The sequence below is a fragment of the Cryptotermes secundus genome, unplaced genomic scaffold (assembly GCF_002891405.2).
Source record: "Cryptotermes secundus unplaced genomic scaffold, Csec_1.0 scaffold665, whole genome shotgun sequence".
In the NCBI taxonomy this organism is placed as follows: Eukaryota; Metazoa; Arthropoda; class Insecta; order Blattodea; family Kalotermitidae; genus Cryptotermes; species Cryptotermes secundus.
Genome location: NW_019725011.1, coordinates 15114 through 41447, shown reverse-complemented (window position 1 = coordinate 41447; position 26334 = coordinate 15114). Strand labels below are relative to the sequence as shown.

General features: G+C 38.5%; 2 protein-coding genes across 8 annotated transcripts in view; both read left to right on the top strand.

Annotated features, from left to right (window-relative positions):
• Positions 1–8132, top strand: part of LOC111863214 (serine/threonine-protein phosphatase 2A regulatory subunit B'' subunit gamma) — a 19619-nt gene extending 11487 nt beyond the window's left edge. For all 6 annotated transcript variants that reach the window (XM_023849317.2, XM_023849316.2, XM_023849314.2 and 3 more), the window contains 4 exons: positions 2116–2252; positions 2886–3099; positions 4282–4409; positions 7565–8132. In XM_023849317.2, the coding sequence (XP_023705085.1) occupies positions 2116–2252; positions 2886–3099; positions 4282–4409; positions 7565–7676 (591 nt within the window). In that variant the 3' untranslated portion in view covers positions 7677–8132. The remainder of the gene's footprint in view (positions 1–2115; positions 2253–2885; positions 3100–4281; positions 4410–7564) is intronic.
• Positions 8133–13012: 4880 nt separating this feature from the next.
• LOC111863224 (zinc finger FYVE domain-containing protein 21) lies at positions 13013–25892 on the top strand. 2 transcript variants are annotated; one of them, XM_023849335.2, is made up of 7 exons: positions 13013–13560; positions 13666–13716; positions 18530–18698; positions 19222–19306; positions 19842–19936; positions 23528–23649; positions 25396–25892. In XM_023849335.2, the coding sequence occupies exons 1-7, from the start codon at positions 13384–13386 to the stop codon at positions 25438–25440; spliced, it is 744 nt and encodes a 247-aa protein (XP_023705103.1). In that variant the 5' UTR covers positions 13013–13383; the 3' UTR covers positions 25441–25892. The 2 variants fall into 2 exon arrangements, with proteins under 2 accessions (XP_023705103.1, XP_023705104.1); XM_023849336.2 differs by lacking the exons at positions 23528–23649; positions 25396–25892 and adding an exon at positions 21281–21908.
• Positions 25893–26334: the final 442 nt, after the last annotated feature.

The window sequence follows — 26334 nt, the reverse complement described above, 5'->3', positions numbered from 1 at the left end:
AAGTGAAGAGTCAAGTTTTGGGATGCCAGCCTGCCAGGATATGAGCTTGGGAGCAGAGGAAGGGAATTGAGTAGAGTCTTTGGAATTATCAGCTGCAGAATAATGGCAAGAAAGGAGTTAAACCGNATTTATATATATTATGAAAAGTAAACACTGTGAAAAACCAAACAACAGGAAGGAAGGTGAGACTGATCACAGATATCATAAACACAGCCCTCGGAAAAGAAAAAAATGGTGGTATGCCTGTAGGTTACTTGGGATGAATAGCTGTAAGGGAGCAATGTGATGTGTATACCCATTGCTAGGCAACAACTTGGTAAACACATTCCCGTAGAAGCAAATGCCTACAACAATAGGACATCTATTGCTAGGCAACGGATCAGTAAACATGCCCCCTTAACAGTAGAGGCTTTGTTTCAGTGTAGTCGGTGCGAAGTGGGTATAAGGAAGTATAGAACAGTATGTAGTTTACAAATGAAGAGTCAAGTTTTGGGATGCCAGCCTGCCAGGATATGAGCTTGGGAGCAGAGGAAGTGAATTGAGTAGAGTCTTTGGAATTATCAGTTGCAGAATAATGGCAAGAAAGGAGTTAAACTCTGAAAAGAAGACTTCATGTGTGATTTTAAGTTACAGTGAGATGGTTATAAATCTGTTGCCACTATATGACTAGTGAAGACTGAGAATCCTAGTGCATGTGTCATGGTGAACTGTAAAGTGTGTAACCCCAGAGATAGTGCAGTATTGCCTGTAGTCCTGAGTTGTGAATATATAAGGTGCAATAAATCCCATCACCCAATCCAAAACCCAAGTCACGTGTACAGCCCCTACACGTGACAATACGTACTACTGTACCGCTGTATATAATTGCTTTTTATCTATTTCTTAAACTGAATAAGTTCCTGAATTTTTTATAATATAATATCAGAGTCAAAAATGTATTTCAGGTGCAATTTGTAGGAGAACTTCATGAGAAAATGTTTCTGTAATACTCATTTTGTATTATGATGAGTTATTTTGAGAAATTTTATACAGATTATTTTTAACAAAAAATGTGAATGATAAAAGTAGGAATCTGTCCAATCCTGTTTTATTTATGACATGTTTTCCCTTTTTAAATTTATTATATCTTTTGTAGAAGTTTGCAGCAATAATAGCACTAGATTCTTGTACCAAAGTAGCCAGGCTTGGAACTGCCAGAATCTAGTGGATTTTTTTATGCTTAAACCCTTTGAGAACATTGTAACTTTGTTGATGTCCCCTCCACATCAGACTGTAAGTTTCCTCTGCTGTAAATTGCCCAGTCATTATCAGGAAGAATACTGCCATGCTTCTGCAGAATCGCATTCCTTTACTCTTTCCAGGCCTGCAGACATGAGGGAGGTAAACAGGCCAAACATAAGTGGGGGGTATAGGAAATCAGGAAATGGAAAGTTCATTATACAAGAACTCTTATAATCCTTCTCGCCCTGGTATTAAACAAGGGTAGTAATCTAACCAGTTTACTGGGCAGTGCATAGTAAGACAGATTATCAGACGTTCCATGTTATCCGACATTACTTTAACTTCTTTAGACAATGAACTTCAAGATTTTATGGTGTATGTATGATTTTTCATTTATAAAAATTTAGTTTTCCATTTCTTTTTGATATTTTTGTTACCAACTAAATATTATATACAAACTTGCTGTTGTTTCATAATACCTTTGTGAACCAAGTTGTGTAGATATTTTTTAGTGTGTATTTTTTTATGTTATTTGTATTATCTGACATTTTCTGTTATCTGACTGCCCTTTGTTACTGTTTATCTTTTTTTATTCTTAGTGAGGTGAGATGGAATCCACTTGGTACTGCAGCCACTGCTGGCCTGTTGTACCAGCTCAAGACGATAGATGTGGTGATTTTGGAGCAATTTGCAGGGGAAACTGAAGTACTTGGAGAGAACCTGCCCAAGTGTCACTTTGTCGATCACAAATCCCACACGATCAGACCTGGGCTCGAACCCAGGCTGCTGCAGTGGGAAGCCAGCGACTAACTGCCTGAGCTATGGCATGGCCTTTGTTTCTATTTAGGTCAGATAATTGGGGTTTTTGTATATTTAATTTATGTTCATCTGTAGTTGCGTGATGTGGAGCTTCCGAAGGACCTGCAGGACACAAACTGGTTCTCTGCTCCATCTGCATTGCGAGTTTATGGACAGTACCTGAATCTTGACAAAGATCACAATGGCATGCTTAACAAGGAGGAATTGGCTGGGTGAGGCTTATGATTTTAGTTAATATGGTCATGTAAACTGTAAAACGTAGCTTCAGTTTGATAGAGAGGTTGAAGGTAGTGTGCATGATGCATTAGGTCATGATATGAATTGATGCTTCCTTTTTATTTCTCTCAGGTGTTACTTTGCACACTCATTTCTTTCTCTTTTTCTTTGTATACTTCATTGTCTTTGATTACTTTGTTTGATAACATTTTATTCTTGTTTTTTGGGGAACAGCACATTTATAAACAATAATATATATATATTTGTATATAAAATATATTTGCCTCATAGCAGTATATTAATAATTATTTGGTTGGTTTCCAATGGCTGCATTTTGGCTCATTTAACCCAGGTAGCAGTGCAGATTTTGGGGCAGTATGTGTTAAATTTAACATAGAATGTGTACTTGTGGGAATAATGCAGATTTGTATACTCATGGAAATAATGTATAAATATGAATCACTAAATTCTGTAGTCATTATTTTTATAGCTACTGCCAACCTCACCATACATTTTAAAATATTTGAAAGAAAGTAGGCTGGAGAAATTCTTGTCTTTCTTTCTTTTGCTTGTGTTTTCTTTGGTTACTCTACCTACTTCACCATAATGATGTTTCCTGCTGATTATAGATATGGGACTGGAACTTTGACCAAAGTATTTATGGATCGTGTGTTTCAAGAGTGTCTAACTTACGATGGTGAAATGGACTACAAAACATACCTGGACTTTGTGCTTGCCATGGAGAATCGTCATGAGCCACAGTCTTTACAATACCTGTTCAGAATTCTTGACATCAATAATAAAGGCTATTTGGATACATTCTGCCTTAACTACTTCTTCAGGGTGAGCATCAGTTATGGTAACTCCATGTATAAAGTGCAGTATATACATTTATTAATTTTTTTGTTGTGTTTATTTACATGTAAAATTACATTAGTTAGATGTTCAAATGGTGGCTTGTTACAAGTTGATTGCTGCCATAAAGGTATAGACTGACATCTGGATTTCACGTATTTATACCAGGAAGAAGTAATCTAATGCTCGGCTGCGCCATAGCTCAAGCGGTTAGTCGCTGGCTTCCCACTGTGGCATCCTGGGTTCAATCCCGGGTCTGGTCAAGTGGGATTTGTGGTGGACAAAGTGGTGCTGGGGCGGGTTTTTCCGAGTACTTCGGTTTACCCTGCCAATCTTCATTCCACCAAATTCTCCATCATCATAATCACCCGGGGCAGGCTATAATAGGCCAATCAGTGGCCGCTGTGCTGATTGGACCCAGTTGGAGTCCACCCCCTACTAAGTGAATTAATCTAATGCTCTGGAACATGTGGGTGGTCTATTTGTCATTTTGCATCTTAATATTTACTTACAGTTTNGCAGCTGGACGAAACATACACGTCGAACCCCCCCAGACGATTTAAATCCCTGACGAAACATACACGACGAACCACGGCAACGGGTTAATTAACAATGATGTTAGTAGTGCAGACTGTACATTATCAAATGACAGGATGGTTAAAGAATGATGACTTGGAAAGAATGTGGAAGGAAACTGTCATGGGCTATTTCAAGGTGCATGGTTTTCCTTTGTAACACTGCTGTGCCATAATACATCCTTCAATAGTTCCCACAAAGCAGCCTTGGCCAGTTTGCATTCCAAACTGAAGATTGTGTACTGTCATGGCATTTACCTGAAGGAGATTAGGAAACCCATGAAAATCTCAGGATAGTTAGTTTCCTGGCCAAGATTTGAACCAAGCATCTAATGAATACAGGTTAGAAGCCAGCTTACTTGGTGTATCCATGATAGAAGTTTGTATTATCCTAGAAACTATATCTATGAAGGTGTCTTCATCAGTTTGTATGCTGTTCTACATTATTCTGTTTACTGCTTCTCTCGCTGTTGTGTGGTCTTGTCTGTAGCGTAGTCTTGTGAGATGGACTTTGGCATATTGCATAATGTTTTAGGGTGGGCGTGCTTGGAGCTTAATAGTTTTGTAACATTAAATGCCATTATAATTTCTTCAGGCAATTCAAGAACAAATGACTTTTCATGGGCAAGAACCAGTTCCATTTGAAGATGTCAAGGATGAAATATTTGACATGGTTAGGCCAGCAGATCCGTACAGAATTATGCTACAGGACTTACTTAATTGGTGGGTACAGGATTTATTTCCTCTTTCTCCTCCTCCCCATTCCTCCAACTCTTTTGTAGCTTTAAGCACTGTGCTCTATTCTATCTCAGAAATAATCTGAACTACAAATGTGGACACAAGGAAGGATTTTTTGGAAGTGGCCTATTGTAAGGCATATAGTGTTACACAGTAATGTAGAAAAACATAGTCCCAAGTGGAAGAGTCTAGTATCATGGGTAATATGCCACCCGTTATAAACACTGACATGCATTTCTTAAAGCAAATAAATTGTTTAGAAGAACTCACCATCATAATAGATGCTCAAAATATCTTACTTTTGCTGTTAAATGAACTCCATATCTCTTGAAAATATTGTTTGACAGTAGTTCGAGTTCAGTGGTAGATGTAATTGTTTCACAAATATTGTGCTTTTCATTCAGTGTGTGGGGATTATTTGAATATACTTTCTTTTTAGATCTTTGCACAGATAATAATCAGGGATGTTGTCTGGAGACATTGCAGACCACGATCTTACACCACTGTCCTCAGACACTTCATTTAGAATACTGATGTGTTTAGTAATAACTATCAGTGTGCTGTAGCACCATCTTGCATAAAATACCCATGTCTTTTCTTCCATAGTGATCTCAAAGAAGGGCCTAAGAATATCTCTGACATACTGCTGTGAATTATGATATAAGGTAACCCCATATAATTCCAATGAGAAAAATCAGGATTTTTTTTTGATAAAGTTGAACATGTTATTTAATTTTGAGGTTTGTAAGCAATAAGAAGTAAGAACTACACTATTAAGAAACAGTACATTCAAAATTAATTATAATTCAAGGTATTTTCACAGATATCATTAGAATTAGCAATTAGAACTCCTCATAATTGCCATTGTCATATTCATTCTTAAGGACCTTAAAATATGGCAACCCCGCTTCTTTAAGCAGTATTAAAAAAAGTGAATTCAGGCTAATATGGTAATATCCAGAATTACTCGGTTTTAGGACTTTGTCCATCGTTTGGTATTCTAAAAACTAGAAAACAAAACGTTTCGGAAACTTGATCTGTTTCCGTCCAGTTTCCAAAACGTGCTTTCTAGCTGTTAGAATACTGGACGATGGGCAAAGTCTGATAACCCAGTAATTCTGAGTGATATACACCACTGTTAGAACCTTTAGAATCTAATATGGTAATAGTCTGTTAAAAAAATATGGGCCTTACTATTCATGTAGCAATAAATGGCACACCATGTGCAATCTTCTGATTGTGAAAGGATACTTCAGAAGTCTCTCTTGGAATAATACTGTTCCAATACCAATTGTTCTGAGTATTAATATACCCTCTTAGATGTTAGAAAGCTTCATCAGTATAAAGTGTGGTTAGTTATTGGAGAGTGTGGGTTTCCCCATGCACTTAGACCTGTCTTGGTCCATTGTGCTTCCCTCTATGATATTCTACCAGTCTCGATATCCTACCGGTACTGGTGCTTACCATCAGTCCCACCCAGCCAGCGAGATCGGCCTCTACTAGCTGAGTGGTATCTATAATGCTTCCCCCATCTACCAGAGGTATTAGAAACTACTGTTGGGCGGGAAACATCCGTAATTTTGCTCAGTGGCCTCCTTTGGAGACATGAGATTCTTTTACATGCCGTAAAGCTACGACACAGGACCCACGGCTTAAAGTCCCTCCCGGAGGACTTGTTCCCTGAATTTTTTCGCCCTTAAAAATTCGATTACCTCCGCCAGGTATTTGAACCTGCGTACTATGAGTCATGAGGTGGGAACGTTACCTCTAGACTACGGAGGCCGCTAGTATAAAGTGTAAGTACTGCCCATAAAAGCCATCTACAAAAATGTATTCTTTTATGATTGATTTCTTGAGGTACTTGTGCCTGTCTAATATTGTATGGCCTTGGACATAACTTTTTAGTTGCTCTCCACACTTGTCATTGACACCTGTGCTTGTTGTGCTGTGTTGGGAGTTTGTGAGGCAACTGTTCTAATTTGGCTCCAGTTTAGTTACGTTTCTCCTTGTTAACACAGGATTCTGTCTAGTGTATTTCTTATGTTAGAATGACCCAGATGGACACACTTTGTTCACTAATTTGAAAATTGTTGAAGAAGGTGGAACCTAGAACATCAGGATACTTAATTGCAAAACCTTTCTTTACACAATTTATGTGATTTATTTTTCACATAAGTATCACATAGAAAAATGCACTGCTCAAGTGTCTGTTTCATCACCTCAATTCTGTGCTGTAAACGAAAGCACAAAACAGATTTATAAAGGGTCTTACGTGAACAGAAACACAATTTTATCATGGTTGAGCGAACTTGATTTGGATAGTCTTTTAATGTTCATGAGGTTTCTTGTTGATAACAATGGTCTGTGAGGCAAAAGCGGAGCTCATATATATTTTAGGCAATGTATATGCAAATAAATGGCTCCTTTCTTGATCTTTCAAAACATGGGAAACCAAAACTTTTCTTCTGCCAATGTACAGATAAGGAGTAATGGGTAAAAGCAGTAGGTGAAAGCCCAAAACTCTGAACCTTCTAGAGGTTTCTGTGGCAACAGTGACATGTTGATGAAGCCTGTTTGATTTATGCAGTCTAGCAGACTAAGCTTGACATCACTTGTCAGCAGTATTAGGCTGTAATGTTTTCTTGAGGAGGGTAATTGGATATCTCTTTGCTTTTTGTCATAATGTTTGCCAGTCTCTAGCATGCTGTGACCATATCGCTTGCCTTATTGCTATACTAGCCACCTTACACTGGAAAGAAGCTTGTAATTTATCATACCGTTAACCGAAAATTATAGGAATAAATTAAATTTGTCAGGATCTTCTTACTAATGACTAAGCTTGTTCTATAAGTTATGTTATTTCCAACTCAGTGCTCTGGCCCATATCTTAGTCACTCAGGGCCAAGCCACTAGTAAAAGCAACTGTTCTTTGTGAGAACACTACCCATGACCATCAGCAGGTGCTCACACCCTTATTTTGTGAGTTTACAATCCTGCTCTAAATTATACCATATTCTAATATAAGACAAGTGCCCCTGTGTCACACTTCTGTCTCATTAAGGCACACAGCTTTAACTTTTCTTGCACTGTAATACACATTCTGCAGGGAACTTTACTTTTCACATATTAATTTGTTTCAGTGGTCAAGGAGATACAATGATAAGCATCCTTATAGATCTGAATGGTTTCTGGACCTATGAAAACAGAGAATCAATGGCAGCTGACACAAATGATGGACCAGCAGAAGTGTGAAATCCATGTTATTACATAGGTACCTCTTCATTAAAATAAGCATTCATATGACAAGTGAGAACTTGAGAGCAAATCTGTTGTTAAGAACAAGGTAATTCACAGAAATCTCACTACATAGCAGGATTACTCCCGGGCTTCCTTGAAGCTCATCCTTACTACTAACTAGATAGGCTCCTGTGTATTTATTCTGGTGAGGTTAAGGTTGGATAGGTTATAAATGACAAAATTACATAAATCAGAAGTTAAGATTTAGTTCTTTTGTTCTTATAATGCTAGATGAAAATATGTAAAGGGAGGAAGACAAAGACAAGAAAAAGGTAAAGTTGTCCCTGTATTTAATTAACAAGCACTATGCCATGAAGACATGTGGGGGAGTGGAAGTATATCCTGGCCTTGGTACTAGATGGAGGTTAACCCTTTTACTGCTAGTATGATAAGTAACTCTCAGTACCCTCTGTGCTGAATTATTTTTGAATATATCTTTTATAAATAATTTAAGTGCAAAGTATGAAAATGTGTGATAAAATGTAACTAATCTTACCTCAGACAGGGAACAGGCAGCAGAAGTTGCAAAAATGTTGAATTATTCAGTATTTTTCACAGGGGAAAAAGTCCATTTAAATCAGGGTTGTCAAAGATGGCCAAGAAAAGTACATAAATTCACTATCCTAGAATCGCTGTATTTATATCGCAGTCTTATCACTATGTTACATGTTCACCAAAGTCCACAACTTTATTGAAAACTATTACAGATTTAAAACCAAAGTCAGGGCTGTCCAAAGTAATGTATTATGCAAATAAAAACTGTAAATACTGTCAGTAGTAGTTTCATTACAATATTTACACATTCCACTATGAACCTTAAAAAAATTTGTAATGTATGATACTTTTCAAAGCAGGGGTGTACACAGAGGCCCACATTGCATTTGGCGCACATACCGGCTCTCACATCTTCTCTCTCCAGTTGTGGTGTTTGAACACATGACAGTGCCTGTTTGGATTACTTTTCCTTTGGTGTGTGTGGTACAGGAAATGGAAAATGTCATCCTGTAAGTCTAAGTTGTTGGTCACCATCTGAAGGACGTCCTCTTTTGTTTGCCTGGGTATATGGTAGTTTTGGATGATCTGTCTGACGAGTTGAAGCTGGAAATCTGCTAGAGATATGCTCTTGCCAGTTTTTACATTGAAAAGTGCATGTGAATTCAAGATGGTGATGCCCAAGAGGCGCAGAAAAATTTTTCTATACCATTTCAGTGATTTTCTTACACATTTGATAGAGGTGATGATCATGTCTGTCCTGTCAACTGCTCCCATGTTCTTGTTATAGTCAGTGACACAGTGTGGTTTCTCTATTTGTTGTTTTGTGTGTCTATCCTGTTTCCCTGTCTGTCTCATTGTATCTGAGTGTAGTGTAGTCAGCATGCAAAATTCCCTGCGGTCCATCCACCTGACAGCCATCATCGTATCGGTTGACCTTGAATCTGTTTGTCCTCTATCTAATTTTGTTTCTGAAAATTTACACATTCCTTTTCTGTTTTTCTTGACAGTGCCACACGTGTTTGTCTTGTTGGTGTGGAGATGGTCATACAATTGTGGACTCGAATACCAGTTACCTATACACAATGTATGACCTTTCTGTAAATATTTCTCTTATAAGTGTCATTACAACAGCACCTGATACTCCAAATTTGCAAGCAGGTACTATTTCTATAATAGCCGCTGTGTATACAATAAAATCTAATACATATCCTTTATTCTGAATCTGTGTCTTTTTGATGGAATGTACTGTACGAATGAAAGTTGACCCTTGAAGAGTGTCAGACTTTCAACAGTGCAGAGATTTTGAAATGGAATAAAAACTTGACTGAATTTTGTTCTGAGATGGTCGATGATGGGTTCTATTTTGTACAGACGATCACCTTCAGGCTGATTCTTCTTATCACTGAAATGTGACAATCTCAGTAATAATAAATATCTGTCCCTAGACATGAAATCAGAAAATTGCAGGGTGGCAAATAAGGGATCAGTAGACCCAATAGTCTAATATTGTTAATTTTTTCATCCTAACCATAAGCATTGTAACAGCGAGAAAAACATGTAATTCTTCTGTCATATTTCTCCATTTTTGTAGCCTTGAACCTGCAGATGGTGGAATTTTGTTTGTCACAAACTGGTAATATTTGTTAGTTTCCGATGCTATTTCCTGCATAATTTCTTGAGAGAAAAAAACACTGAAAAATGTTCAAAGCAGTTGATTCATCTTGAATTTCGTTTGTAGAAATTCCTGAAGCACTGTCATTAAATACATGACTTATTGGATTGGATGCACCACTATGCTGCCACTGAAACAATGGTGGGTTGGGGTGATTTCTTTTTCTCAAAGGTTGTGGAGCTGCTTGATCAATTACTGCACTACCACTCTCTTCATTATCACGAGGATGATATTCATTGTCAAAATCACCAATTTCTGAATATTCATCCTCTGATTCTACAGTATTTACGGTGACCAAAAGTTCTTCATCGGACAGAAAGCACTATGCACTATATGAAGTCATTTTTACTAGCCCTGTGAAATACCCATGTTACATGACCACAGAGCATGTGCCTCTCTGTGCAGATGCAACCTTGTACATTCCTTAAGCTAGAGGGCAGAAGAATGCAGCCATTGAAATGAATGATGCTTCATTATGTTCTCAATAGATGACTATATGCACCCACCAAGTTTGAATGAGATCGGTATAAAGAAACCCGAGATTTGAAACTCTAAAGTCGCAATGCGGGTTTTGTCGATCGCAGCAAGAACGCCATGTTTTTCAGAGATCAACATATTTCGACCCCAGCAGTGTAAGGGTTAATGGACATCTCCACACCCCAGGGAAAAATCCATGGTATCCCTTGGATACCAACAGGTAACAGGCCAGAGCAAGTATAGAGTATAGCGTCGGGGGGAGAAAGGCATTGACATTGGTCATCATAAGGTGTGTAGAATTGTTGGTGAAAATTTGTTGTGCAGCGCTTTCTGTTCTCTTCATGAATTTTTCAACTAATGTTGGATTGATGACTAGCTTGTCAATTGTCTTTTGGTTTGCAATTTTTATTATTGTGTTTACGTGTTTTATATTACTGACATTTTTCTTTTGGTCTTCTGTATTTTTATTATTATGTTCCTTATAACGGTTGCTATATTATACTGATAAATCACTATGTAAATTTATGTGACTTTGATGTGTGATGTATTCATTATTATTTCTTGACATGTCAAATTGTATTCACTTCAGTTATGGACGAAAATAAAGTTGAAAGTTAAAGCATTCCCTGAAACTGAGACTCCCATATTACACACCTGTCACAACTGCACAGTATCTTTTTAGCTCTTGTAATGACTGGCTTCAATGGGCAAATACAGTTTTTTTTAAATTTATTTTATATTTCCCACCAGAGGACCTTTTTCTTTCAGATTATGACTATCATGTGACAGAAAATATCTTAGTGTCTCTGTGGGTGTGGTGTCCTCACTAATGGCAAAATGTTGATTAATTTCCATCAGACGTACCAAGAAATGCAAGTGTCTATATCTCACTAATCGCCAAAGGGTTGAAACAGGAACACACACAACAGAGCACCACAGACAAACCATTTAACTCAGACTGACGCCAGCTCACTAACAGTCGTGGGAGACCCCCAGCTAACACCACCTAGCAGCACAACTCGTAACTACAAAGCATGCGCGTGCAACAGGTCATTTCCGGTTATTTTTGGGTCCCCCCTCATATAATATCATAATTCAAATTTTAAAAAATTCTGGTGGATATTAGTGATTCAAGGCAAATGACAGTAGAAGACCATTCAGCATCTTAAAGAACTAGGATAAGTAATAAAAATCAACTCGTTATGTTCCATCATGATACATGGGCTATTAAAATATTTGAGGTGTGAGGTTCTCATGGCAATGAATACTAAGACTGGTCTCCTAAAATATGATACCATGTAGTTTGGTAGATAAGTACTATTCTGGAGGAACCTGCTGCCTTCATCTTAAGAGACAGAGGGGAGTCAGCAGATATTCAGAAAGTTTGGCACATATCAAACTATGTGGTATTATACACCAGCAGACCCTAATATTCATTAAAATTTTCTTTAAATATTCATTAATTCTGAGGAGCACATTTTTTAATTCCAGGATATTTTAGTTACTATATATCCATATTTCTAAATCAGACTGTATCTGCCACTAAAACTGACATGAAATATGGAAAGACTATCATACTCTGAATCTAGGTTTGAAATAAGAGAAGAATTGATAATAGTTTTTGTGCTGTAATAGTAATATTCAATATTAATTTCATGTTATGTTACTGAAGGTCTTGATGCCAAACCAAGGACTTGCAATATAACACAGTGTTTAAGACTTACATATCTTACAATGAAATTAACTTCTGCACATATACTTCCATTCCAATATTTATTTCAGAATGATGTACAATGAAAGACATCTTTTACTGAACAAGAAGTTCAAAGCAGCTCAGCAAATTTTATGCCCTACTTTATCAGCTGTAAAATATAATTAATCAATCAAGAAAGCATGAACTGAATATTATATCTTCAAAACAATGTGGAAGAAGAGTCATCTAAGAATAACTCAATTTTCCCAACTGAATACAAACTGGCCCTATTAATAGCATTGAATGTAAATATTTGCATTTATATTGCTAATGAAAGGAAAGAGTCACTTCTATGAAGTCTACACATTCTTCTTCTCGTGTTGTTTTTGTGAAAGCTTTTACTGTGTTACCTACAGTATGTACACTATATAATTATGTAGAAGGTTCAAAAGTATAATGAGTTTCTCCTTTGTATGGATATTGTTTCGGTAACACTGGTCGAAACATTCTCTTATCGTCCATCCAATAATATAGTGCAGTAAGACCACCCACAACTCCAACGAATGAGAGAACTTGCTGAGCAAGTGAGAATCTAGGTTTTGAGCTTACATCATAGCGATCCTCCCCATACATATCCACATGAACATGCACTGGTTCTCCAAAATTTCGCTTGTGTTCTGGAAAATCCCATGGATAATACGGGTCCCGCGATTCGACGGAAGTATCTGGTAGTTTGGGGTAATCTCCATGACCCATGCCATCATCAGGATAAGGCTCATATTCTTCAGGAGATAAGTTATACTTCTTCGCGGCTGCAACTCTCTCTTCAGGTGTCTTTGGATAGGGGCCCGGTTTCCAATCCTTGTTCCAGTGAGTCCTGATAATCTGATGAACCACAGCTCGTCTATAATTTGTAAAATGCGAACTATTCATTACCTTGACGATGGACGCCATATTTCTGGTTAGAGGAACCAATAAGAGCTACAGCGTTTTACTCCTACAATTAATGGCCCTCCTGATTTACAAGTTGATTAGGTACTGTTTGATTCCATTCATCTATATGCACACTTTTCGCATAGAAACAAAGTCCAATATTTATGAAATTCCAGAACAATAACAAACTCCTTCACAACTCCTTTGCCTGATTGGAACCAATACCTCCAACCATAGTTGCGAAACGAATTTACCACAGTTATTTCAGCATGGTCATTGATTAATACAAGTATTGATCTCACTAAACTATTAAATTAATGAAAAGTTAAAAATTCTATAGTGCGCATATAAGTGTTATCTTACTAATCGTTTTACTGAATGAATTTAATCAAATGAAACGAAGGAAGGTTGTAGATATTGGTGAACCTGTTAAGAGCGAATTAACAATGGAAGCTGCCTGTCCTAAAAAGTTGATTAAATCGAAATCGGGTCTCAGAATCGTAGCTACAAATGATGAATACAAAAGTCCTTTTTTCCTCTGTGAACCACAATGGATTCCAGATAGCGAGGTAAGTGTAAAGTTGGATTGTTATTCTGTGTTGTGGTGTAAAGTTCAGTATACAAGGAGTATTCTAACCTTACATTCCTAATGTTTTGGATGTTTTATCTTTTAGAGCACAAACTGCACAGGGTGCAAGGCCAAATTTGACTTCATAACAAGAAGGGTAAGAATTAGCAGCGTTAGTTCTTAAACCTATTTTGGTATTGTACGCACACGAAATCTGAGCAGTGAAGACCCTAACTGAGAGAATGTGGTAACGATCTACCCATACAGCATAGTTTGTGCGACTACTCGTGAGAATATTATTGCAATTATTGTGTTTCTGGATGTTATCCATCGTCCCTTTTTTTATTTAAAACAAGGTTTCGGAGATGGAACAGGATGATTGATAATGTCGAGAAACAATGCACCATTGTCACAACCTTTTCAAATAGTATTTGTCTGTCTCTCAATATGGTGTAACTGACATACACTTGAATTCGTGTTTAAATTATGTGTATGACACACCGGCTCTAATTTTTTGTCCTTAGCTTCTGTGAGAAGTGAAATGAGTACAGAATGTTTCAGAGACATTGTTTACCAATAGTGTATCTACATTTTAAGTTTTTTGTTAAGTTTTATTCTGTATTGTAGTCTAATGACTTAGGGAGACAACTTCTAATAGGCTTTAGAGACTTCTGCTAGGTCAGTTATGTGTGCCCCCACTGTTGCTATGGCTGTGTAAGATGCTTGACGTCAACTAAAGCCAAAATCCTCCTGATTGAATCCATCTTTAATTCCCATCAGCACTACTCATGCAGAGATAAAGGTCATAGGTCTATGCCCATCTAAGAGGGGCACAGATATAATGCCATCTCTGTCTGGGCTTCTGGAAATGGAATGTCCGAGATGCCCTCTGCCATTCATTGACAGGGACATCAGATCCTCCACCACTGGTCTCTTCTTGGGGAACAGGTTGTTCACTTGCCATCAAGAGACTCCATTCAATTTTTCCCTTATAGGTCCATCATGTAAGCCCTGGAGAGCTGGTGGCTTCTTACCCTCAGCAGTAAGTGCCAAAACCTTAGCTTTTCTGTGCAAGAGGAAGAGCTCCTGGATTGCTGATGGTGGGAAGCTTATTGCTGCCTACCATCATTCACTGACAGGGACAGCTGACCCCAACTGGACTCATAACTGAGTTCCAGATGAGGCCACAGTTCCGTAGAGAAGGACCTCCACTACTGGTACTTCTTCACTAGTCTGTCCAGTTCTTAATTATCAGGTTATTCATGCATATCAAGAGATCTTCCAGCGTTGCCCTCTGTGGACCATCACTAGATCCTTTGAAACATCTGTCTATTCACCAAAGCAAGGGAGCATAAGACCCAACATCCAAGCTGAAAACGAGGGACGAAAACTCCCCCCCAAAGAGTAATGGTGGCAGGGACCCTCTGACTATCCTCCATCCCTATGCTAGGGGCAGTAGAACCCCCACCAAGTCCCAACTGGACCCATAATCAATCACCAGCTGAGGCCCAGCATCCAAGACTGGATCGCCACCCTCCTGGTCATGTCATCTGCTGGACTATCCAGTTCTTTCACATTATTCACTGGAATCAAGAGACCTCTTACAGTCTTGACCTTAGTGAGCCCTCCTTAGAACCTTGAGGGATTTGACTGCCTCTCTGTCACTGCAGAATGCAGAAGACCAAGCAGGTAGATGGATCCCCCCACCCCAGAGTGCTGAAGGCAGGAACTATCCAGTGACTGTGACTTGAGCACCAGCTGAGGCCGCAGCCCCTAAAACCAGGCACTTCTCCCAATCTGCCCCATACGCTACCCTTTCTTAGTTCACCTTCATGGTTAGATTGCGTATTCACATCAAGTGCACTCTTTAAGTCTCGCCTCCATTGGATTCCTCACCATAGCTCTGAGGAGATATATGTTAGCTGTTCATCCCAGTAGAAGAACAGAACACAGAGAGATACTTTCAGCCTTTCCTTCAATGGGCTACTCACCAGAGTCCCATAGATATCTGACTGTTCCCAAAGCAGCAGAAGGCCCAGTAACTTAGCCCTCTTATCTAGGAAGACCTCACCGTAGCAACAGGAGACCATACATCTTGGCTCTCCAGTGAAGGGGGAAGTTTTCTTTCTCCATGATACTGGTGATGGGAAAGCCCTAGCCAACATTTGTTGGCCCCCACTGCTGTTCTAGTTGAACCTGCAGCTGAGCCCCAGCCTAGGCCACAGTTCCTTAAAAGGAGCCTTCCCTGTTCTTGGCCACTACGCTAGCCAGTCCAATTCTGGTTGCTTGCCCCAAAGACAGAAAGCTTCACTCTCTGTTGACCCTCTTTATAGCCCCTGAGAAATTCTGGATGCTGTATTAAAATCTCTCACTTCACCACAGAGCCCTGCATAAGGGGGGAGGGAGGCTGGCTTATGATGGGATGTCATCCTCAGTGCTGTGTAGTCCTTGGAACGGTAGTTCACAGCTTACATTAGGACATCACCCCTGGTCAACCAGGTCAGCCTGTCTGCTTCATGGGACTGCCGTGAGGAGGGAGATGGGGTTACTTGGTCCTGAGTGTTGTTCTGAGACTTTGATATCTTTGATTCTTTGTCGAACATGCCTCCTGTGTAGCTAACCAGAAAGAATAAGAAACTCCATAATCAAACAAGAGAGGTACAGTAAAACTTGGTTATAGCAACATCGGTTTCTGCGACACCTTGTCTATTGCGTCAAATATTCAATGGTACGAACTAATTCCTCATAAAGCAACTGTTTTTATACCTTGNGCGGCAGGTTGTTAACTGCATTCCTTTCCTAGAATCTCGTCTAACAGGACCTCACATTGTCTATTTACCCTATAGTGTTCCTGCCTAAACCCAGAGAAGTGCAGTAGCGAAAACATGGCAATGAAAAGGAAAGTTTTAAGCATTGAAGAGAAAGTTAAAGTGATTCGTGAAATATTGTGTGTATTGTCAGTGAAAAGCGCTGTAATATGTCTTTGATATGACACATTTGGGCAATTCCACGTTAATGTTACGTTAGTCTGTACTTAACTACGTATTTCACTAAAAAATGCAACATTTTAACTCGGTTGTTGGTAGATTTTTACGTGACTAACATAAGGCTACTGTGGAAGTGCCCATTTCGGTTACAACGACATTCGTTTATAATGCAACCGTCCCCTCTGTGTAACCTCAAGCCACACCGGTTGGGCGCCACTTCTTATAACCGTCCCCCTCTTTGTTTTTCTCAAGCCACACCGGTTGTGCGCCACTTCTTACAACCGCACACGGCTTGAACACTTCTCGTGACCGTTGCCTATCTATCTTTATGTTTATTTATTTGTTTATTTATTTATTTATTTGTTTGCCCGCTTCGGTAGAACAGTTGACTCTTCTCAGGGTTGTGCCACGGTTATAACTGGGGCGACAAGGAGACTGCACATTTAAAACTAGTCCACTGATACTAATAAAATACTCTATTTCTTCTTAATCACAATATTGTTTATTTCAGAATCAAACTATAACTTTACTGGCAAGTGCGGAGTAATGTGCCAAAGATTAATCGAACCAAATAAATACTGTTAAATTTATATAAACTTGGAGAGAGCAGGTAAATTACGTCTGCCTCTGGTGAATTCTAAATGCCAAGTCCGATACGTCTGTCTCTGATGAATTCTGAACGCCAAGTGCTTCTGCCCCCTGTATTCTCCGGGATCGTCACTTCATCACTGTATAGGATTTGAACCGACGGCATTTCACCCAGACAAGAATAGTCTATACCATCAGTACAAGACAATCACATTACTAACTTTTAGAATGAAGAGATCCAAAGATACCGAACCCGGGACCCTATTAGCAAAACAACCTTTACATCTTGGGCAGACAACAGACATGTCCTTTCATAATTGCTTCGACCCTCTTTGCGGTCACCCAAGATGCAGGTAACAAACCAGGCAGTTATTTCTCTCTAAATGCGAAAAGCATGTCAACTTCTTAATGGATGGGCCTCCCTTATAAATCAATCACTCTATTGAAATGGCTGAAGAACATGCGTCCATTAAAGAGTATTAAAAGGTTTGGACGGTTGCAATAATGACACTATTTTTAGGTCCCTTTGATGACGTTATAACCAAGTTCTACTGTAATTTGTGATGATAAGTGTATGGAAAATGAACCAATTAGGAGACATTTGCAGTGGCTGTTCAGCAGGCTCATGAAAGAGCATCTGAGTGCAAGTTTCTATGCATTCTACTGAGAAAATTAAATATGCCAAAAAAGACACCGATCCTGCAGAAAGTGGCTCCTGTCAATATAAGGTATACATGGTATATGTATGTGATCAGTGTACTGTAAGCTGTTCCCCTAAACTTGGTATATGATGATATATCTCGTGAAAGAGGAACAGATCCTTTACAGGAAGTTGGTTACATGTGCTGATGCGACTAAGAACATAAACTGAAGTTTTGTATCTTATCTTCTAGGATTTCCATAGCATTATCTCAGAAGGTAAGTGGTTTTGTTTTTATGGTAAATTATACTGAATCACATAATTTAAACAAGAATTCTATTTATAGGACTTGAGGTTTTTGACAGTGATGGTTGTGAAGAGCACAATGTTCTGGGATATAATATCATGTAGTCTGTCAAAAGTCAGCTGATGTTTTGGAGGAGTATATCACCTCCATCTTTAGTGCTGAATAAGCCGAGCAAGATACCAGTGTGAAAAGCTTTGCTTGCCACCTGCTTTCATGCTGGTATCTTGCTTGACGTTTTTGACCCTGAAAATGGAGAGGATATACTCTTCCAAAACATCATTTGTCTTCTAAAAGATTACATGGCATTATATCCCAGGAGATGGTACTCTTCAAGAATTCTGTTTGCACCACCGTAACTATGTGTAACTGAAAGTACTGTTATGTCAGGTTCTAAGAGCATGATTAATATGAATATATACCTGTAACATTTTATTGTGCATTTTTGCAGCATCATTGTCGCCGTTGTGGACAGATATACTGTGGGTCATGTTGTGATAGTAAAATGGGGCTTCCTCGAATGTGCTTTGTAGATCCTGTTCGTGTTTGCAACAGATGTGCACTGGTTACCAACAAGGAAAGTAATTTCTTTGATCGGCAGCTGAAAACACTTACCAGTGGTAAATAAAACTCTCTGTTTTTATATTCTTTCTTTTGTAATAGTTACATATTCAGTGTGATTGATTTATTTGTAGGATGATATCTTGACACTGTTTATATACCATTGTCAAATCTTTGTCCTGTCCAGTGCCAAGTTAACACTTCAGTAGTACTGAATGTTTTGTGGTCTGCACTCCATCTTCATGTTCAGGAGGACCACAGTTTAGATTTTGGTTGGGCAACTGATTATTTTTACTGAGGTTCTTTGTTGTTTTCCTTGGTTCCTGCAGTCATTTGTCAGGATAGCAACTTTGAATTTTCTGCACCTTCTTCCACCAAAATACTTTTCATCTCATTCATAATCCTCAGACATTTCTCTTTCAACATTATATAATCTCTGCTGATGATGCACTGGTGTTAAACTAAATAAAATATAAATAAATAAAATAAGTAAAGCGATAAAAATAAATAAAAAAGTTTAGTGGCAATTTTTTGTTGCAGATGAGGGATCACATAAAATGTATTTTTTATTTTCTTTTGTAGGTGCTACTTTCCTCCTGGATCAGGGTTTCTCAACTTGTCCAGATTCTGTCAACTTTCTTGTCTGCAGGCTGTCTCAAGATCACAGGTATAAAGTGGTCTGATTTCATACACATTATGAACTTTCTCACCGAGAAATTCAAGTACAAGTACTGCAATATGTTCTCAATTTCTTATTTTGCAGCAGTCTAACCTAATTAAGATTGTATATACATATAAATAGTTGTTTGTTAAAATGTCTGTAAATGAAAGCTATAGCAAAGTTAGTATGTGTGGGCATTTGCCTCATGCATTTTGTATTCAAAATGAGTTGAAGCAGTGGACTGCTTTATTTTTTAATTGTGCTGTAAAATAAGACATTAGGAAGGTCCAAAGGAAAAGGGACGAAAATATTTGATGGGAACAGCCGCTGTTCTGTGCTGAGGATGTCAGTTCATTAAACCAAACGGATAACCACCATGAATACAGAAATGCTGTCAGATGTCATTATATAAGGAGTTTGTCCTGCAGTTCTTTAATTATTTCATATGATATAAAAATAAATGGGTGCTTCCTCTATAAAACTAATGAAATTTGATGTGAGAAATTTCGCACATCTTCCAGTGTTCTTGGTTTCTTTGCAGATATCTTGTGTTTGAAGGCAGGACAGCTGATTCTATGAATACAGTGGAATTACGTCAGTTGAAGACCATTGGTGTTGCACGGGATCCTGATGCTGGTACATAGCAATATTTTGGTCTGGATATAATGTAGATTTAAGCCTAGGCCCTATGACTTATCTGATTATCAGTTTTCAGATACTGATTTATTGATTTAATGGCCAGTTTCAGGTTCAGAGAAAGCTTATTTGTTAGGAGTTGTACCTAATAATTCCTCTTTTCATTTCCTCCTATTATGAGTTTATGACAGTAGACATAGCATTTTTCATACAGCATTACAAATATGTCACGTGGCTGATAATGAACCTAGTAGCTGTCTCTCTTTATGTGCAGTAGCTGTGGCATTTTAGTGCTCTATGAACACGATTGTGTAGAAACTGGTCACGTAGGTTATTACACTTACAATTAAAACACAAAATTTTAAATGCTGACACGAATGTACAACTGCAGTAATGTGTGCTTACATAAGGCAAAAGTGACTTTGTAGTACATGTACATGTTTTGCCTATTTGAGAAAATAATTTCTTCTATATCTTGTACCACTCTTTTTCTTTTCTTCCTCTGTCTCTTTTCTAACTTTGTCTCATATTGCTTTCTAGTTCCTTTTATTTTTCCATCCTATCATCTTTGCCATCCCAATCTTTCTCCCCCTCTTTTATGTTAAAACAATTGTAAAGGCTTTTATAATCATGGGCATGCGGTAGCGTAGTTGTTGAGGGGCTATGCTACAAGCCGGAAGGTCGCGGTTCAAGTCCCGATGAGGTCATTGGATTTTTTCAGTTGACCTAATCCTTCCAGCCGCACTAGGCCCTGGGGTTCACTCAGCCTCTAACAAAAATGAGTACCAGGAATTAATGAAATAATTTTCCTGGGGAGTAAAGCGCGGCTGGCACGTAAGGCTGACAACCTTACCACCATCTTTGTGCCAATTGACTAGATAATGTTAGACCCTCAATGTCTCACAAACCTGTGGCCCTTGACGGACTGTTACAGGGATAGCTTGGCACATAAGGCTGACAACCTTACCACCATCTTTGAGTCCATTGTCTAGATAATGTGGAACCCTCAACGTCTCACAACCCTATTGGCCTTCACGGCCTGGTACAGGGATGGCTTTACTTTTTTTCCTTAGAAGATGTGAAACTATATACTTGTGTTATTGACTACCAAGTTGATGTTTTTGACATGCAGACATACAACAGAATGGCTTTTATGCATGAGATACTCTACGAGTATACAAGGTTTCTCCTGCTCCTGCTTCCAGTTGTTATTTATTCCTTTTTTCAATCATGCTGTGTGTTCGTGTTTTATTTTCCTGAAAGTGATCAGGAGTTGTATTATGAATTACATCTGTTACTTCATGTTGTTTATTAATGTTTATTATTATTATGCTCATGTTTTAGCTGACAGTGATGGGGAACTGGAAGGTTAGTCATAATGTTACAGCACTGAAGCCAATGTAATTTCAGTTTTTCTGCTTTGTGATAATGTTAATGAGCCAAGATAAATGGTTAGACTGGACAACCAGCATTGACTTTCCAGAGGGGCTGTTTTTTTGTTTATCTCGTAACCACTACATCCTTAATGGCCCTGGGGCCCACCCAGCCTCCTATTAATTGGGTTTATAGGACGTTTCTGCGGGATTTAAAGCAGACCAATACCCTTCTATTGTTTGCCTTATTTTGGATTTAGTTCTTCATCCTTTTAGTTCCTGTTTTTCTGTTAATATTGGCTTTGTTGCTTGTTAGAGAATAGTTTTATTACTCAAGGATTGTCCCTGAGTAGTTTTATGCCTAGGCAGTTTGGTGAAAATGTTTAATTTTTTGTGTGTTTTAATTTGGTTTTAAATTATTCCATCTCTTGGGGGGGGGAGTCTTGTATTCTCATGTTTCAGGTTGAGAATTTATGGAGCATTGCCATTATGCATGATGTAGTGATTATGCTTAGAGGCAAGTATGTTTTATGGAGAGTTCTCTCTTCTGGGATATAATGCTGGGTAGTCTGTTGATGGACTTAAATTTGAGAAAGAAACTAGTGAAATGCTACATTTGGAGCATGGCTTTTTATGGGGCTGAAACTTGGACACTTAGGGCAGTAGATCAGAAACACCTGGAAAGCTTCGAAATGTGGTGTTGGAGAAGGATGGAGAAGATCAGTTGGACCGATTATGTGAGAAATGAAGAAGTGTTATTTAGAGTCAGTGAGCAGAGGAATATCGTACACAAAATAAGTAAACAGAAGGCTAATTGGATTGGTCATATCTTACACAGTAACTGCCTTCTAAAAGAAGTTATTGAAGGAGAGATAGAGGGGCAAATAGAAGTGACCAGAAGACGAGGAAGAAGGCGTAAGAAGATGCTGGATGACCTTGGGGACAGAAGAGGATATTCTCATTTGAAGGAGAAAGCTCAAGATCACATTAAGTGGAGGAACTGTTTTGGAAGAGACTGTAGGCCTGTCATCTGACAGATTACTGATGAATGAATGAGTCTGTTGAGAGCCAGCCAACAGTTTGGAGGAACATATCACCTCCATCTTCAGAGTCAAAGAATAAGCAAAGCAAGAAACTACCATGAAGAAGGTAAGCAGGCTTGCTGCGTTCTTCATGCTTGTTCCTCGAGAACCTTAGTTGACTTTCAACGTACTACACAGAATTATATCCCAGAAGATAAAATCTTCATAATCATCACTTTGAGAACCTCAAATCTTACAACTTTGCTTTATATTTTTGTGAAAATTTAAAGAAATGCAGTCAATTTTATCTCATTACAATGTTGTTTTCATTTTGACTGGGGCCATTGTGATTCAGGAAATGGTGAGTGCAAGTTATCATTGTGCTTGGACTCACTGTCCGTAGTCTACAGTAGGTTCTTTGCCTTAGGGGAGTATGAAACTCGCCATTTACTTCATGTAGTGCCAAGCTTGGGAATGCATGGAGATTTGTTTCCTTTGCTTCATGTAACTTCTTGTCTTGGAACCTAAGGATGGAGATGAATTTATGTTTACCTTTAACTTTTGCAAAAGGGTGGGGGGAACTCCATATATTTAGTCCGCAAGCGAACTATAGTGACTGAGTGACCACCATTTGTTGGCGAAGTTTAACTTTTGCTTAGAATGAAATTTCAGTTCTTGAAAATGACAACATAGAACTGTTCTTGAAACCTTACTGAGGTTCGGTGACATATTTTGAGGTAGCATTGCTAATTCTTGAGGATGATCTCTGGTTGCTGTCAGTCATTGTGACTGACTGTGGAAATATGTGCCTGGAGTTTAATGTGCATTAAGGGCATTGTGATTCATCCATTCCCTGTCACATCCAGAATGGCCCCTAGAACTTACCACCCAAAATTTTGTACAAAATATACTATGAAGCCTTTCCATGGTGGTCATACAACTGGAGAGTAAATCTGATTCCCCTCATCTTTAGCCCAGGTTTATATATTTTCACATTGTGGTACACAGGAAGGGAAAATTACTGTCTTGAGTATTTCATCAAGAAAATAATAATAATCATTATAGTGTGACTGTATGTATGATCACTGAGCCAAGTGCATCTGGCCCTTCCTTCTGGGCTGCTGGGCAGTTTGCAGAAAGTTCTGAGACAGGCAGATTGTGGTATGATATGTAATTATTTTAATCTGCATCAACAGGAACAAGTAGTGTGGAGATTGTATACAGCAACAAGCAACAGACTGAGCAGCGAGTTAAACTTTGTTCTGGGCCTGAGCCACATCGCAAACTTGCCAATGCTTGGATTGATGCTATCCAGCAAGTATGTTTTAATTAACATGGGAAACTGTAAGCATGTTTGGTGAAGCTTTTCAGTGAGAAGCTGACCACACAATTTTCCTGTCACATGATCTAACTCCATGCTGCAGGCCCCTTCTTGAGAAGCTAGTAGTCTCTCAGCTAGGCAAGAAATTTCTCACCTTTTATGTGACTTCAAGATTTATTGACATATTCATAAGAGCCTCCATCTGATCCATATCTAGTACATAGCCTCAACCTATTTGTTTAAGACACACTTTAATATTGTCACGTGTTGGGTGTATAACACGACAAATAACTTCACGCCTTACTGGATATAGCGAATTTTATTTCACATTCACTCTTACACTCACACAATTTACAAGCTCGACATTACTGCCATTGGCAGTATCACAAATTCTGTACTGCAATTAACTCGTGACTGACTCGTAACTAGATAACTCGTAACTTGAGAACTAACTGTGAATAGTCTTCGCTGCTCCTTATTTAGCCTCGTTCCAGACAACACAGAAAACAGCCACGTAATAGGCACCACTGTTGTCTGGCGCCATGTTGCTAGCAACGCTGTCGGGAGTTGTTTACTGCTGCCTAGCAACCGCGGCATCCCTTGGCCACATCACCGCTGGCGGGGAAAGGGAGGGAGTGTTGACTTGCCTATTCCCCTAGTAACGACCGCTCCGATGGTGTTACGTCACCGCTGGCGGGGGGAGGGGTGTGCTGCATAGCGCAACAATATCTTCCCACCCATTCCATGTGGTTCTTTCCTTAAGGCTTTCAGATGTCCCAGGCATGCTACATGTCCTGTCTGTTTCCTCCTTCTTGACTTGGTCAATGGAATATTTAATGAAGAGTACAAATTATGAAACTTTCTTCATTTAGAATGAAAGACAAAGTTTCATACTCATACAGAACAGTAGGATAAATTAATAGTTTTAATCTAATCTTAAAGTTTTTAGGTTTTTTTTATTGCTAGTGGGGTGGGACTAAGTCCCTTATACTACGGCCGCTTCTGGCCTATTGTACCAGCCCCAGATGATAGGTGAGGATGATTGTGGAGTAATTGGTGGAATGAAGATTGGCAGGGGAAACCGAAGTACTTGGAGAAAACCTACCCCAGCGCCACTTTATCCACCACAAATCCCACTTGACCAGACCCGGGATCGAACCCAGGCTGCCGTGGTGGGAAGCCAGCAACTAACTGCCTGAGCTATGGTGCCGCCTAAGTTTTTAGGTAGAAAACAGAAGGCAAAATATTCTGAACTGAGAGAAATTCCTGAATTTAACCTGCTCTTAATTTCTCTGTGAATGTCATTTTTATTTATTATTGTAATTCCCAAGTATTTGAACTTTGCCAGATTTTTAAAGGATTTATTAGATATCCATATATCCTAATTTTGTCTGATGTTCTGCTACTGAGACTTGAACACGTATTTGAATTTTGATTAATGTTTGTTCATAGCTTGGGTCTGCATGTACTAATAGATGACATTTGATGTCTAGCATATTCTTGTTTGTCATTTATTTCTTCTGGTGTTCATTCTGTCCATTGTACTTAGTAAGTTTGCATAGCAGAACCATTCTTGACTTGAATCTTGATGAAGGAGACAGTTATCCTGATTTGTTTTCAGCACCATCAAATAACTGAATTATCAGCCCTGTCATTCTTCATTACCACCAGAGTAATCAAATTGTTTGCACATCCAAATTCAAATTTATTATGTTCATAAAATATATCTAATTTTTGTTACAGGCATTCAAATTTCTGTGTGAGCATCGCCCAGGTAATAGTGACTGAGTGGCATGGAATCAGAAACGCTTGATACAAAGTATTACTACATTTCCATGAACTGTTTTATATATTTTTTCACATTTAATTGTGACAGATAATATATTTTCTGTTTTTACATTTGTTGATTTATGTGGGGACTATTTGCATGTTACATATACAGTTATTTGTTAACATTACGTTTATAGTACAAATAGAAGTCCACTGATGTTGCTTAACATCTTTAAATATCTAAATAGCAATATATTGCTAGATCAACAGCAATCACCTTTATTGGAATTCCAGTTGCTGTGTTTCTAAGATGACTGTCTAGAATCTGATGATAAGCTGCATCAGTGCCTGTGTAATTCTAGTATGTGGTGTAATCAGTTAGTTTCAAGATTGGTTGCAAGATCACATTTATGACAAAACTCCTGTACTGGATGGAGATAGAATAGAATCTGCTGAGTTATCACTGTTCATTTCAAAGTTGTAGCTTATGTCATTGAGAAATAACACCTTGTGACGTGAGGTTATGTGTCGTGTCCTTTATGATATGTGTTATCTCAGACATTTAACAGATTTCAAAGAACTGTGCGTATCCGTCACGTTTTGTTTCTTATTAGACAGAGGTGCTATAGAAATGTACAAGGTATTAAAACTTGCTTTTGGATGGGAAAGAATGAGGAAAACTCAATATTTGATTGATTTTCATATGTCAGAAGTGGAATGACATCAGTTAACTTTGCTGAGCATTTCAGACATCCATCCATGAGCAAAATGGATGAAAATATAGTGCAAATTTAGGAAAATGGGTGAATCTCTCTCCAAATCTCTGCTAATGAGACAGAAATCTCATTAGGTTTTGTGAAAGCCTTTTTCTATAAGATCTGAACTTGTAATGGGTTGCAGCAAAATTCATGC

Bases quoted from the DNA above. Each gene is read 5' to 3' on its own strand.
- LOC111863224 (XM_023849335.2), top strand. From the start codon at position 13,384: ATGAAACGAAGGAAGGTTGTAGATATTGGTGAACCTGTTAAGAGCGAA. The intron at 13,561-13,665 runs GTAAGTGTAAAG...TTTATCTTTTAG, and splicing joins AATGGATTCCAGATAGCGAG to AGCACAAACTGCACAGGGTG. The intron at 19,937-23,527 runs GTACATAGCAAT...CTGCATCAACAG, and splicing joins TGCACGGGATCCTGATGCTG to GAACAAGTAGTGTGGAGATT.